The sequence below is a fragment of the Natator depressus genome, chromosome 1 (genome assembly GCF_965152275.1).
Source record: "Natator depressus isolate rNatDep1 chromosome 1, rNatDep2.hap1, whole genome shotgun sequence".
NCBI lineage: Eukaryota > Metazoa > Chordata > Testudines > Cheloniidae > Natator > Natator depressus.
Window position 1 is genome coordinate 26,586,875 of NC_134234.1, and position 13,520 is coordinate 26,600,394.

A 13,520-nucleotide genomic window follows, 5' to 3' on the forward strand; every position below is an offset into this window, starting at 1 on the left:
GAAAACACTCAGATTGCAGCAAACTGACAAAACAAACATGTAGGCCTCCTATTTGCTATGTTCTCCAATCAGATGAGTTTTTTATTTCCATTGGGGAGCTTTCTCTAATGAGACCATTATTGTAATTTTAATTCAGATCAGTCATTCTTACAATGGCCATAGAGTTCATTTCCTAAGCAAATTCAGGAAATAGTCCTCCTTCAGTTAAGCAGCAAGTCCAGTTGTTAGGGGCACTAGCATTCTCAGGGCAGAGTAGGCATATCTCCTGTTTTGAGGTCTGGTAGATATCCATTAGTTCACCAAATTCTGTATATTGGTCATCCAGTGTTAGCAGATGCCATTTTCTTTCTTTTGGCAGAAGTCTTCTCCACACCTTAGTGCCCACAGGAAGACAGAGGAGCAACTTATATAAAATAAACCTTTTTTTGGATGTCCGTAATTAAAGGATGAACCTGCTTCACACACTGGAAGTGCATTACTATAAAAATCCCATTGTAATGGATAGGTGTAATGAAGAATAGGAAAATTTATCCGTGCTTATGTGAAAATTTCCTTTAGTTGAGTAATAAGGTGGACAGATGTGGCTCATCCTGGAGACAAAACCGATCATCCAGAATAGCAGTGGAAATTGACATCCATGACTTTGAGTTTGTTGCCATTACATGGGATTTACCATACTCTGCAGTAGGAGAATTTGTTCCTTCAGGGTATATTGAAGAACACAATCTGTAATTTAGGAAAGTAGATTTGAATTATGCTATTCCAGGAGGCAGGGCATTCTTCTGCTGCCAGTGACTGATAGGTCTGGTTCCTCTCCCAAGCTGCAAGCTGGCTGAAGTACCCATTTTAACCAAGCTATGGACCTTGTTACTCAAAGAAAGGAAATTTTCAGATAAGCTTGGATAAATTAAATTTTCCTATGAACTAGTATATCTCAGCACAGCCTTGATTGAAGGTCATTTTAAAATTGAAGAGAACTTCAAGAGATTTCTGTATTTCCAAGAAAATTGCAGAGGATTTTTCTGGGGTTTGTGAGGGGATCTCCTTACTACCTTGCAGTGTGATTTTTAACTGTTTGATGTTTGCACTGAGGATTGTAGTAATGTTGAATTGAAAGTGAGTACATTAGAGAGGTTAGTGTAACATGTTGGAATGTCCTGATGTAAATGAGCTAGTGCTTGGAGATTGGTGTTGTGTTGGGTGATAGTTGAGATATCTTTTTGTTTCCATGCTATTCAGAATTTGTGTTGTATGGGAATATGTCTGAGCAACTTTAAACTTGCAAAGTTGCGGGGGGGATTTTGAAAGTCATTTTGTTTTTTCTCTTTTATTTTAATCTATTTTAAATGTGGGATCTGACAATCCAGGGCTGGAGATAGGCCAGTGGAGTGGAGAAAAGGGCTATCCAGGGAGTGGAATAGCAGTTCAGTAAAATAATCCAATCTCTGGTTGTTGGGTTTTGGATTTTTTTAATTTACATGCCTGAGAGATAAAGCTTTAACTAACACTTCAGCTTCCTCTGTCTGACACTCAGAGCTTTTCAAGTGAAGCTGCAGCCTGGCAATTTGAAAAGCTTGTGTTACCCAGAAGACACTTAAATGTAAAGCTTTCTCCTCCAGGGTGTACAATTTTAGAGCAGAATTGACAAACTTCAGGATTAAAGCAAAAATTTATGATATTGGTTGCTTTGAATGTTATTAATGTATTAATTTCTGTTATTTAATTAACACTACTAGATGTAACCATTCAGTTGTTATTGACGTATATTTGAATCATTGAATATATTTGTTATTCCATTGATGTTCCAGAAATTGGGTTAACAAAAATTAATATATTTATAGCCCCATGGTGGTGAAGAAGACTCCGATTACACTCAGTTTATGTTATCAACATTTTCTTAAAGATGAGCGTGAGGAACTCTTAGCACTCATCATTAAGAAAATACTGAAAACATAAGGTGTAATGGGGGTTTTCTTCTCGATCACGGGTGCTATATAAATAATTCAATTCTTGAGCATCCACTTGACACAATAGCGGGGCTGGGGGGCATTCTTCGTAATTTGTCATATCTGTCAGCTGCCATTGGCCGCATAAATTTGGTTTGACACATTTTAGAAATAACTTTTAAATTTATTTATTATATGTCCCACTATGTAGACAGTGTCCAAGGTATTCTAGAAATGTGATGGATCCCAGATCTACACCTTGCTCCACATGAGTAAAATTTGAAGCCCGTGGTTCATCTGGCTCTTATGTTAGATGGACTTAAAAAAAAAATCTCTGGAAAAGAATTCCAGAATTCAGAAAGGGAGTATTCTAAAAGGTTTTCTTTACAGAGTTACAGAATATTTTACAGCAAAAAATCCATAGAAAATTCAGTTCTACTTTGAAAAGGTTTTTTTCCAAGTTTGGAGACTGAATTCAGTCAGTAAAGAGTAAAACAAAGGATTTTAATTCACCTTTGAGAAGCAATAACAATATGCTTTTAACAGTATAGCTTGAACCAATGCCTTCCTAATAGGAGAAGCTAGTTTTGTAAATTTAAGGAACTAGAAAATTCACTTAATGAAAAAAAAAAAAAAAAAAAAAGCAAAAAGGGAATGAGAGGAAAAACTTGGATCCTGTATCAACTCCAAAACAGAATTGGCCCCAAAATCACTGCTGTCTGGTAAAAGGGCACCTTCATCTGTATCTAGATCTATCTGTGTGCACAAAAAAACATTAAAAGAACATTAGCAGGTTGCAAAGTCAAGCTCTGAAAAGTTAGAAAATGCCAGCATTCCACCCCCTTTTGCATATGCGTTTCTGATAGCCTTAGATTACGTGATCTTATTCAATTATTTTTCCCCCAGGACCCCTGTCTAGTTCAGTGCAGACTGGAGCATAACAAGCAGCTATTCAGCACTTTGTTCTCTCCTTATTGTTCAATGTGTGGCCCCATGCCTTGTTTATTGCAGGCTACTCAAACCCTGTTCTGAAGACAGACTCACTTATTTCCTCATGGTCTTTCTGGAGGGGCTTATCATTATATAACCTGAGTTCCTCAAAAATATTAATGAATTTATTTTTACAATACCTCTGTGAGATGAGGGGGTATTATCATCCCCATTTTGCAGAGAGGAACTGAGGCACGGAGAGATTAAAGTCAAAAGGAAATGCATAGATCCTGATGATATAGCACTTCACATGTTCAAAGCACAGCTCCTATTGACTTCAGTGGCTCAGTGCTTCTGCAGATCAGTCCCCAGGGTCTCTAGTCAGTCACCCAGAAAATGAGGAGCACACAATTAATTACCATTTATAAAAAGTTTGGATTAAGTGACCTGCCGAGCATCACGTGGGAACCCAGTGGCAAAGGCAGAGATAGAATCCAGTTCTCCAGGCCAGCATTCAACTGCTTTAACCATGTTTTTTGTCGTCCTCCTGCAATCCCCTGCCTCACTCACTACAGACCTTCCAACTTCTGCAACAAATGAGTCGGGGTCCTACAAACGACCTTCTTCATTACACAGCCCTGATCCATCTTCAGAGAAGGCCCATCCTATGTGATGAATGGTGCCAGTGATCCCATGGAAAAACAGGATATGATCATGCAATTTAAAGACTACATGGTAATACATATGCACAAGGTGGGCAAAATAAGGTTGCCCAGGCATCGGGGGTATTGAGAGCAGAGGAGAGATTTGCGCTCAGTTCAGGTGCCTTGACCCCCGTCACAACCTGCTGCAGTTACAGGAAAAGTCACGTTCAGCCCCAAGCTGCCCGGGTATTTAGCTGCGAAAATCGAAGTCTCTACTGAGCATGTGCGAGATTTGATTTTCAGAGACTAATAAACTTGGCCGAATTCGGGCGGATTTTCATGGGGCCAGCCAAAGGCCCATCCCTGATGCAAAGGCTGCCCCTCTGCCAAATGTCACATCCCTGCTCCAAAGCCTGGGGCACCAGAGCATCTCTCAGAAAAAGTCCCCAGAATTTTTTCACGTGGGCAAAACAACATTTTCCCCTAGCCTTGTTCTACATACAACACTGGAGGATAGGGATAGGATACAGAGGGACCAAGACAAATTAGAGGATTGGGCCAAAAGAAATCTGATGAGGTTCAACAAGGACAAAGTGCAGAGTCCTGTACTTAGGACGGAAGAATCCCATGCACTGCTACAGATTAGGGACCGAGTGGCTAGGCAGCAGTTCTGCGGAAAAGGACCTAGGGGTTACAGTCAACAAGAAGCTGGATATGAGTCAACAGCGTGCCCTTGTTGCCAAGAAGGCTAACAGCATTTTGGGCTGTATAAATAGGAGCATTCCAGCAGATTGAGGGACGTGATCATTCCCCTCTATTCGGCATTGGTGAGGCCTCATCTGGAGTATGGTGTCCAGTTTTGGGCCCCACACTACAAGAAGGATGTGGAAAAATTGGAAAGAGTCCAGCGGAGGGCAACAAAAATGATTAGGGGGCTGGAGCACAGGAATTATGAGAAGAGGCTGAGGGAACTGGGATTATTTAGTCTCTAGAAGAGAAGAATGAGGGGGGATTTGATAGCTGCTTTCAACTACCCGAAAGGGGGTTCCAAAGAGGATGGCTCTAGACTGTTCTCAGTGGTACCAGATGATAGAACAAGGAGTAATGGTCTAAAGTTGCAGTGGGGGAGGTTTAGGTTGGATATTAGGAAAAACTTTTTCACTAAGAGGGTGGTGAAGCAGTGGAACGGGGAGGTGGTGGAATCTCCTTCCTTAGCGGTTTCTAAGGTCAGGTTTGACAAAGCCCTGGCTGGGATGATTTAGTTGGGGATTAGGTCCTGCTTTGAGCAGGAGGTTGGACTCAATGACCTCCTGAGGTCCCTTCCAACCCTGATATTCTATGATTCTCAGAAAGTGCTGGGCCATTTTGGCTGAAATCTTCAATAAATAAATAAATACAGCAACAACAACCGCCCCAAATTGAGGCAGACACCTGAAATGGAAAACTTCAGCCCAAACAATTAAAGTTTGGCAAAGTCATAAGCAGTGAAAACAGGATCTAATAATAGAAATATCAAGTGATCTTAAAGTGGCTGTGCTATCAGCCCCACCTATAATATTTTTATTTCTATTCTCCATTGTTCACAGTGTTCCTCTGGAAGTTTGGAAGATGTATCTTTCCCTGGTAATAGTGTCATATTTCATTATGCAAACACCAGTATTTTCCCTCTCACTCTGGCATTTTCTGTGTATTAGGGACATTATAGAAATAATAAACAGCATTGCATTGTATTTTGATTGGTGTTGAAATCAGCATGGCTCATTTTATTTTGGTATGCTACATCCTTGCTGTACTGCCAGTATTATTGATTATTTTATCTCTATTATAAGATAGATAATAGAGATAAAAGCAGAAGTCCTGGAATAGGATTTCTTTAACTTGTGCTCCTGCTGACTGCCTGTCTTGCTCTGCAGCAAAAAGCAAAGGTGCGGTGGGATCATCCTTAAAGGTGGTAGATTTTTTCTTACTTTTTTATGCTAATGATAGATTGGGGGTAGTGCTTTCTGTTTACAAATGATCTAGCATTCATGGGTTTATTGAGTGAAGCAACTGCTACTTCCAGAGGTGTTAACTTCACAAGATGGGAGAGGCAGATCAGCTACCACTCAAGCAGCCTTTTAAAAATGATAAATAATATTTTTAAAAGTGCAGTGACAAGGAACTGTTTGACTGAGCTCATCGGCAGTGAGCAATGAGTCTTTCATCTCTAGGTTGCCGGTTGCTCCAGTACTGACAGATGGTGGTTTAGTGGCTTGTGAGAAATACAATGCTGGTCTCAGTCCAGTTCTCAGCAGACAAGTGTGCGCATCACGAGACTGCAATCCCAACCAGTACTAATTGGCACCCAGGTTGACAGTCTCTCAAGAGAGACACCCAAGACTGATGCACTCCTAGAGCAGGTCCCTCATCCCAGATGAGTGATTGGATGATGTGGGCAATCTTACATTGCTGGTGCCTGCTGCCATAACAGTTGTTGTCTGTAAAGAGAGGGGTTGAGTCTCCACAGCTGTCAGTCCAGCACTTTCCATGGTTTTAGTTTTAAAAAGTGTGGTTAAAAACAGGCCAGGGGGAAAAAACAGCTTGACTCCTTCCTAGAAAATGCTGTACTTCTGCTGCTGATCGCAAGACCACTTCAGCATTTACTCTAAATCGCGGTTTCTAATTGCAGGGAGTGAACAATGCCAGGGGATAAGATTTCCAGAACCATTTAGCTTTCTTTGCGGATTGGGAGATGGGACTTCGTTTTGTAAGGAGGAAATAAAGAGACATTTAGACAAAAATAACCCACTGAGCAGTTAACCAGCAGAGCTGTCGCTGTCAATGGTCAGCCCAGCCAGACTAGAAAGTATGTAATATTTTTGGCTGACCGCCATCCAAAATTGCTACTGTGGGAATTGGCATGTTAGCAAATTTAATTGAAAGCGAATCCAAGCTTCTTTCATGCAAGCAGAAGTCTCTTTCTGCCTTATTACTTAACTTGTTAAAATTGTACTTGAAAGATGGGGGGAAAGCTTGAAATGTATATTGATTGATTTTTTTTTTTAAAGAGTATTACTGAGTCTCTCAAGTTCTTGCTGATTTTGGATCATCACATTTTCACAATATTTCATAATTAAAATTATTAGTAAATTCTGTTTTAAGTCTCTGCCAGCTTCCTAATTAACTCTTTTTTCCCTCAGATTGCAGTGCTTATTTATTACTGTCAGCTCGCTGTATAGTTTACACAATGCACCAGGAATTTTTACTAAGCATGTCTCTGGTTCTGTTCTGTTGATATATGTATCTCTGTTTCCATTGCAGCCATACAAATCATGGGATTAATGAGCTGTCAGATTCTGGGTAATGAATGAAAAAATGACAGCCATCCTTTCAGAATTTAAGAAGAAATGTGTTAAATTTGTCATCAGTGCTATAAAGAAATCACATCTCTTCTTCCATGTATGAATCAGGAAACTTCTAAAAAAAATTTTTTAAAAATGCAGTGGTGCAAAGGTACCACATGATCCCCTGGTGAGCAATTGGTTATTTCCAATTCCGTTTCCATCTCTTTTGGCATCACTGCTCAGGGGCTGTTTGAGAGAGAGAGGCAGGAGAATATGTTTTGGAAAAAGTAATAGATTTCTACACCTGGGGCTCTAGGTTCTGAGTTGAACCCCCAGCTGGAGATTTTTCTGTGTTCTCTCTTTTTACTTATATGAACTTGTTAGATTTCTTGTTATAAACATTACTCCTTAAAGGGAAGACCTTGCTGACTACCAAAGAGTTATTTTTCCATGTGGCTCATTCCGCCCATTTACAAAGTTTCATTAGATTTAGATTCCATAATTCTTCATATATATATAAAAATATATTTTGATCCAGGTGACGGTCACAGATGGAGGCGTCTCTCCCAAGCAATCTACTGTTTGGGTGGTGGTTCAAGTTCTGGATGAAAATGATAACAAGCCTCAGTTTCCAGAGAAAGTCTATCAGATCAAGTTGCCTGAAAGAGACCGCAAGAAAAGAGGGGAGCCAATCTACAGAGCTTTTGCGTTTGACAAAGATGAAGGACCGAATGCAGAAATTTCCTACAGCATCGTGGATGGAAATGATGATGGGAAATTTTTTATTGACCCTAAAACCGGGATGGTTTCTTCCAGAAAGCAATTCACAGCAGGGAATTATGACATCTTAACAGTAAGGATTCATTAACCAGAATAAGCACACACCATTTCAGATTTCAAGAATATTTTTTTTAAAGTTAGTATAAATAATATCACATAGTTTTCCCTAATTTAGGAGTTATATGTAAAACCTTAACCCATTAAGAGATCCAGTCTTCATACATAACTATAGATAAAGAAAAAGCTCTTTTTACCCTGAATGTTTTCATGCTATAGCACATAATGGGTTCTTCTCAGGTTGTTCAAATGGTCGATCTTCAAAACATCAGTTGTCTTTCCAATGCACAGGGAAAAAATGTAGACCGAGGGCTTGTCTACGCACACAATAGTTGTACCGCTGTAACTCTACCACTTCAGTTAAAACAATACAACCCCCTTGTGTGGAGACAGTTATATCGGTATAAAAGTAATTATACTAGCATGACTTATGCAGGCCCTCTCAGAGATCCAGAGAGGCCCGGGCCACTTCCGGCTTTTGAGGCCCCTAGCCATAATAAAAATAAAAAATGACGACACATGAAAACAAAATAAGGCACCAAAAAAAGTGAGACATAATTTGAATTTTTTTTTATTTAACAAATTCTTTTCTAGCCTTTTTCTGCGCAAATGCACTAATTATTGAGGAAAAATCTATATCAAGTGTTTAAATTTGAGGCCCCCTTTGAGCTTGAGGCCCAGGCCAAATGGCCCTCCTGGCCCCCACTCTCTGTTTGGCCCTGGGCTTATGCTTGTAAGTGAAGTGGAATAATCTATACTGATATAAAGCACTTTTACACTGGTGTAACTTCACCCACACTAGGGGTTGCACTGGAATAACTATTTCAGTAAAAAAAAAAATCACTGCCTTAACCAAAATAGTTATGGGACACAAAAACTGTGTGCAGACCAGGCCTGAGAGAGACAAGAGATGTGTGGTATTTTTTGATAGAATCAAATTTAGGGGCATATGAACTCCAGAAATCCATATGTATTGAAACATTCTTGTGTGATTGAAAACGATTGGTGGTAGGCACTTAAACAAAGGCTAATGATAAACAGCAAAGTATTGAGTGGGCGCAGGTGTCTAGTAGTGTGCCACATCGATGGATGTTTCATCCCGTTTTATTTCACATCTTCATCAGGGATCTAGGTGTCAGCGTAAACAGCACTCTGACCAGGTGCCTTTCAGATCTCACACTGTGAGCCAGGTCTCTCACTTCCTGGCAGTTGGCTTTATTAATAAAATAATGTAAAGTTCAGCTCAAGTCTTCTCCCCAGGCCGAGTTCCAACTTGGAATCTACCCCAGGACTGCTCAGGATACAGCCTTGTTCCTCTCTCTCTAAAGAGCCCATCCCTCGTAAATCCAAGTAGAGTAACAAACCATCTGCTATAGTTCACCAGACCACCTTAATCTATTTCCCAGCAAACCACCTGTTACAGTTCACCAGACCCCCTTTATCTATTTCCCAGCAAGATCAACACTGGCTAACAGGATAAGGTGTTTCAGGCAAATACTTCCAGCCTTTTTAAAAGTGTGTTAATCACATTAGTTCACGGTATAGTGATATATATTTATAAATATCTCCTATAGTGTGTAACTCGAAAACACACTAAAATAAAGAAAAACTAGCCAGACTCTCCGGATGTTTACATAACTGACCAACACACCCACATGAAATGGTATTTGTAACCCCCATCCTCCCTTCTCTTACCCAGATGTTTGTCATCCCACGTCTTTTTGTACACACAGGGCTTGTCTATCTGGACAGTTACTGTGCTGTAAGCTGCACTGTAAATCAATGGGCTAGCCCTATAGGATGCTGCACAGTAAGTCACCATATGAACCCTGCTGCCTCTCACTAAAAGTTCTGCAGTATGTTTTGACCTACTGCATGCTGAAACAGCGGTAGATCAAAGTGAACTATGGAACGTTTAGCACATGGCCAGAGGGTCCATGCAGCCAGTTAGCACATAGCAGGCTAGAGTGCTATAGATTTACACCCCAGCTTGCCACGCACTAAATCTTGGTATAGACCAGCCCCTAGATTGTAAACTATTCCAGGCAAGGATCACGCTTATCACGCACCATGCACATTGATAGTATAATATAAATAATAAGAAGAATTAATACTAAGTTAGGAGGAATTGTGAACACTGAGGGCAGAGAAGCAACATAAATAGATCTAGAGAAACTGAAACACAGGAAGAAAGTAATCATTTTGGAAAATGGGTTGAAATAATCCAAAACATAGTACTGTAAGAGACTGAAGGATATAGCATACTGAAAAGTTAATAGTTTTGCTGTCCAAGTGCGATAGCAAAAAAGGCCATTGGTCCACATATGTGTCATGTCATGGACCATATTTGTGTTTGTACAGTACCTGCCAAAGTAGGTCTGCTGTCTCAGTTGGAATCTCCGAGTAGGACTCCAGTAATACAAATAATGATGAAAATAATAACAACAGTGTGAACATAAGATATAGAAATTATTTAGACTGGAAATAGGAGTAATGGGGTGAAATTAAGGGAAATTTTGGGAAGATTATTAATAATAATACTTACCTCTTATATAATGCTTCTCATCAGCAGGTCTCAACGTGCAAAGGTAAATATCATTATCTCCATTTTACAAATGTGGAAAATGAGGCATACAGTTGTGAAGTGACTTCCCAAAGGTCACCCAGTAGCTTAGTGGCAAAGCCAGGAATAGAACCCAGGTCAAACTTCCTGACAGCGAAAGCCTATTACATTTTAGAAAAGGCTTCTAGAGAAGATAATGAAAATAACACTAGTCCAATTCTGGACCAGTATCAATAAAGCACTGGTAGACACAGGCACCAATAACAGGTTATGAAGTGAGCTGTAGCTCACGAAAGCTTATGCTCAAATACATTGGTTAGTCTCTAAGGTGCCACAAGTACTCCTTTTCTTTTTGCAAATACAGACTAACACGGCTGTTACTCTGAAACCAGGTTAAAAATGTGAATTATTTGACTAGAAACATCTGACATGTACTGTTAGAAAGCTGAGATTCTTACTTGTCTGTTGCTTTTAGCAGATCTTTTTAGTACTGGCATGGCAAGCAGATATAGACCTTTACATCTCACTAGTGTGAATGCCATCTTGCTATTTTCCCATTTGAATGACAAAATATTAATGCCCAATATCTCACAAAAACTGCAGCAGTTGTAAAATCTATGGAGTTAAGCTATGGGTGAAAAGAGCCTGTATAGGATATTGAAGTCATCATCAGCATCTACCATGCTGAAAGCCCTCTGTATTCAATATTTGTTTTGTGAGTTCACGCATCTCTACAATATTGATGGTGTTATTTGACAGTGCCAGCTGTAGTGGTTTCTATCCCTTCCGCATAGCAAGGATTGCTTCAAACCCCTGACATAATTTTATTTTATCAAGTTCTCCTCGCTGTCTCAGAACTGCAGAGAAGACCAAGAAGCAGTAACAATCCCTTTAGACTTAAATTGTATCTCAGGTATTGGGCATGTCACTTTAGTTAGTTAAAGCGGCAAAGAGTCCTGTGGCACCTTATAGACTAACAGACATATTGGAGCGTGAGCTTTCGTGGGTGAATACCCACTTCGTCGGATGCAACTAAGTTAGTTACTTAGTTAAAAAAAAATAGTGCAAAATTGAGTTTTCAACTAAAAGAGATTTTACCAAGTGAAAAGTATCTGTAGAAATTTTTGATTTTGGGTGAAATTTATTGGCCTTGAGGTCCCTTCAGACCGTAACCCTATGAAACTATGGAAAACTTACATATTTAGGCTGAAAACTGAAATATTTTCAGCCAGATATCTTGTCACAGTTCCTCATGAAGGGTTGTAGTTCAGTTTCCTCAAGTCCCCATTGTCCTCCCTGGCTGGGCTATGTTCCCCATGATTCACCATGACCAGGGGCTCTCATGATGCAACCACCTCCCTCACCAGGAGGAATAACTGTGGTGCATGCTGGGGGTTGTAGTCCAGCCAGGGAGCCTGGACCAAAAGGGAGCATGAGGTCCTCAGAATACAACTCCCATGAGGCCAGCAGCATTTCCAAATCAGAACATTTTGATTTTCACTGAAAGATCAAACTTTTACATGAAAAATTTTGACAAAAAATGAATTTTCATTTTTGTTGAAAATTTCCACAGAAATAAACCCAACTTTACTCTGGTGGCAGGAATATACTCAAGATGCATTGACAGAGCAGCATGTTAAGGCACCGTATGTGTTCTCTCTATGCGTAACAGATAAAAGCAGTGGACAATGGACGACCCCAGAAGTCTTCAACTGCACGCCTCCATATTGAGTGGATTAAGAAACCCGTACCCTCACCTGTATCACTGACTTTTGATGAGCCCTTCTACAACTTCACTGTCATGGAAAGCGATAAAGTGACGGAAATTGTGGGAGTGGTCTCTGTGCAACCCGCTAACATACCTTTGTGGTTTGATGTAGTCGGTAAGTTTGAACTCAGTGCTGTGAATAGGTATCAAGAAAAACATCTCAGGATGTGTGGTTTTGAGAGTGAGAAAACTAACAGTGAATTATTACCCAAATTAAAAATGTGACATGCTGAAATGAAAATGCCTAATTTAATAATATAATAATAATAATACTCATGCTTTTGTTATGACTCCTTAGCTAAGCTGAAAAGAAAGCGCTGTATGGCTGGATTGTTTTTTTTTTCATAGTATGTTATTTACTGCAATCTTGATGTTGTCTGTCATTTAAATTCTATTGTCATACTTTGCTAATCTCATTTCTAAATGTATTTATGGTACTTAGACTTGCTGTCCCTCATTTCTCTCTTTTCTTCACCTTTTTTTCTGCATTCTGTTCTTTTTTTTCTGCTTCCGACTGCCCTGCTTCAAGGTGGCAAGCATGCTCGAGAGATGTTCTATATTCTACAGACAGCTTGTGGGCAGAACTGTTCAACAGAAGGTACCCTTAGTGCAAACACATTTGCTAAAGTACAACTATCCAAGCTGCCTTTTTTTTCTTTTCTTTTTTTACAAGTTCTTTGAAGCAAATTATATGACACCTTTCATAAGTGCCTGTGACAGGATGGACTGGATACATTCTTTTCTATGACAGATTTTATCATATCCAATTATTAGCCCTTTATTCACGGATTTTCACAATTTAACCAAAAAAAATTCAAAGGTTTTACAGTTCAATGCTGTCCTTTTAAAATGGGAAATGGAAGAAAAAAATTAGGCATGAGCAGCGTCAGCATGTGGGTTGCAAGTGGAGCCACCAAAATGATCCACTTGAATGCAAGCTGACAAAGTGAAATCAGTTTAGATGTGAGATTTCAAGCACAAAATTGCCTAATTTGCCTTCCATAACTTTGCTTATAAAGGTGGGGAAAAGGAAAGCAAGCATGGTTGGTAAAAGGCAGGAGAGGGCATGACAGTGGTGGTATTTTAAATGCAAAGGCAAATGCAGTAGGTCTGTGGATATCAGAAAAAGAGGGAAGAAGGAGTATTGCTTAGCAGCTGGAACAGGGAACTAAGAGTCAGCATTCCTGAGGTCTGTTCCCAGCTCTGCCATTGATTTATTTGTGTGGCTTTGGGCAACTCACTTAACAGCTCTGTAACCTTTCTGTCCTTAATTTGTGCAGATCAGGAAGGAAAACTGTTGTTTCCTCTTGTATCTGTAGCTGGGTTTCTGAGATGCCAAACATCATTAAAACTAAACCCAGTGCTGTCGTGCTCTTGGGTTCCCGTTAGCCCTTTGAGAAGAGCAAAACACATCTAATGTCTTCCCTTGCATTCTTCGATAGTTTTAGCACAGTCTGAGCAGTTTATATTAGCATCACGTTTACATTCCCTTCCTCTTGCTGACCCTAA

General features: G+C 39.8%; 1 protein-coding gene across 6 annotated transcripts in view; it reads left to right on the forward strand.

The window, feature by feature from the left end:
• Positions 1 to 13,520, forward strand: part of FAT3 (FAT atypical cadherin 3) — a 558,201-nt gene that overhangs the window by 395,204 nt on the left and 149,477 nt on the right. For 4 of the 6 annotated variants that reach the window (XM_074956538.1, XM_074956570.1, XM_074956554.1 and 1 more), the window contains exons 5-7: positions 7,382 to 7,696; positions 11,916 to 12,126; positions 12,541 to 12,609. In XM_074956538.1, coding sequence (XP_074812639.1) covers positions 7,382 to 7,696; positions 11,916 to 12,126; positions 12,541 to 12,609 — 595 coding nt within the window. The remainder of the gene's footprint in view (positions 1 to 7,381; positions 7,697 to 11,915; positions 12,127 to 12,540; positions 12,610 to 13,520) is intronic. The other 2 variants (XM_074956563.1, XM_074956579.1) reach the window with 1 other exon arrangement.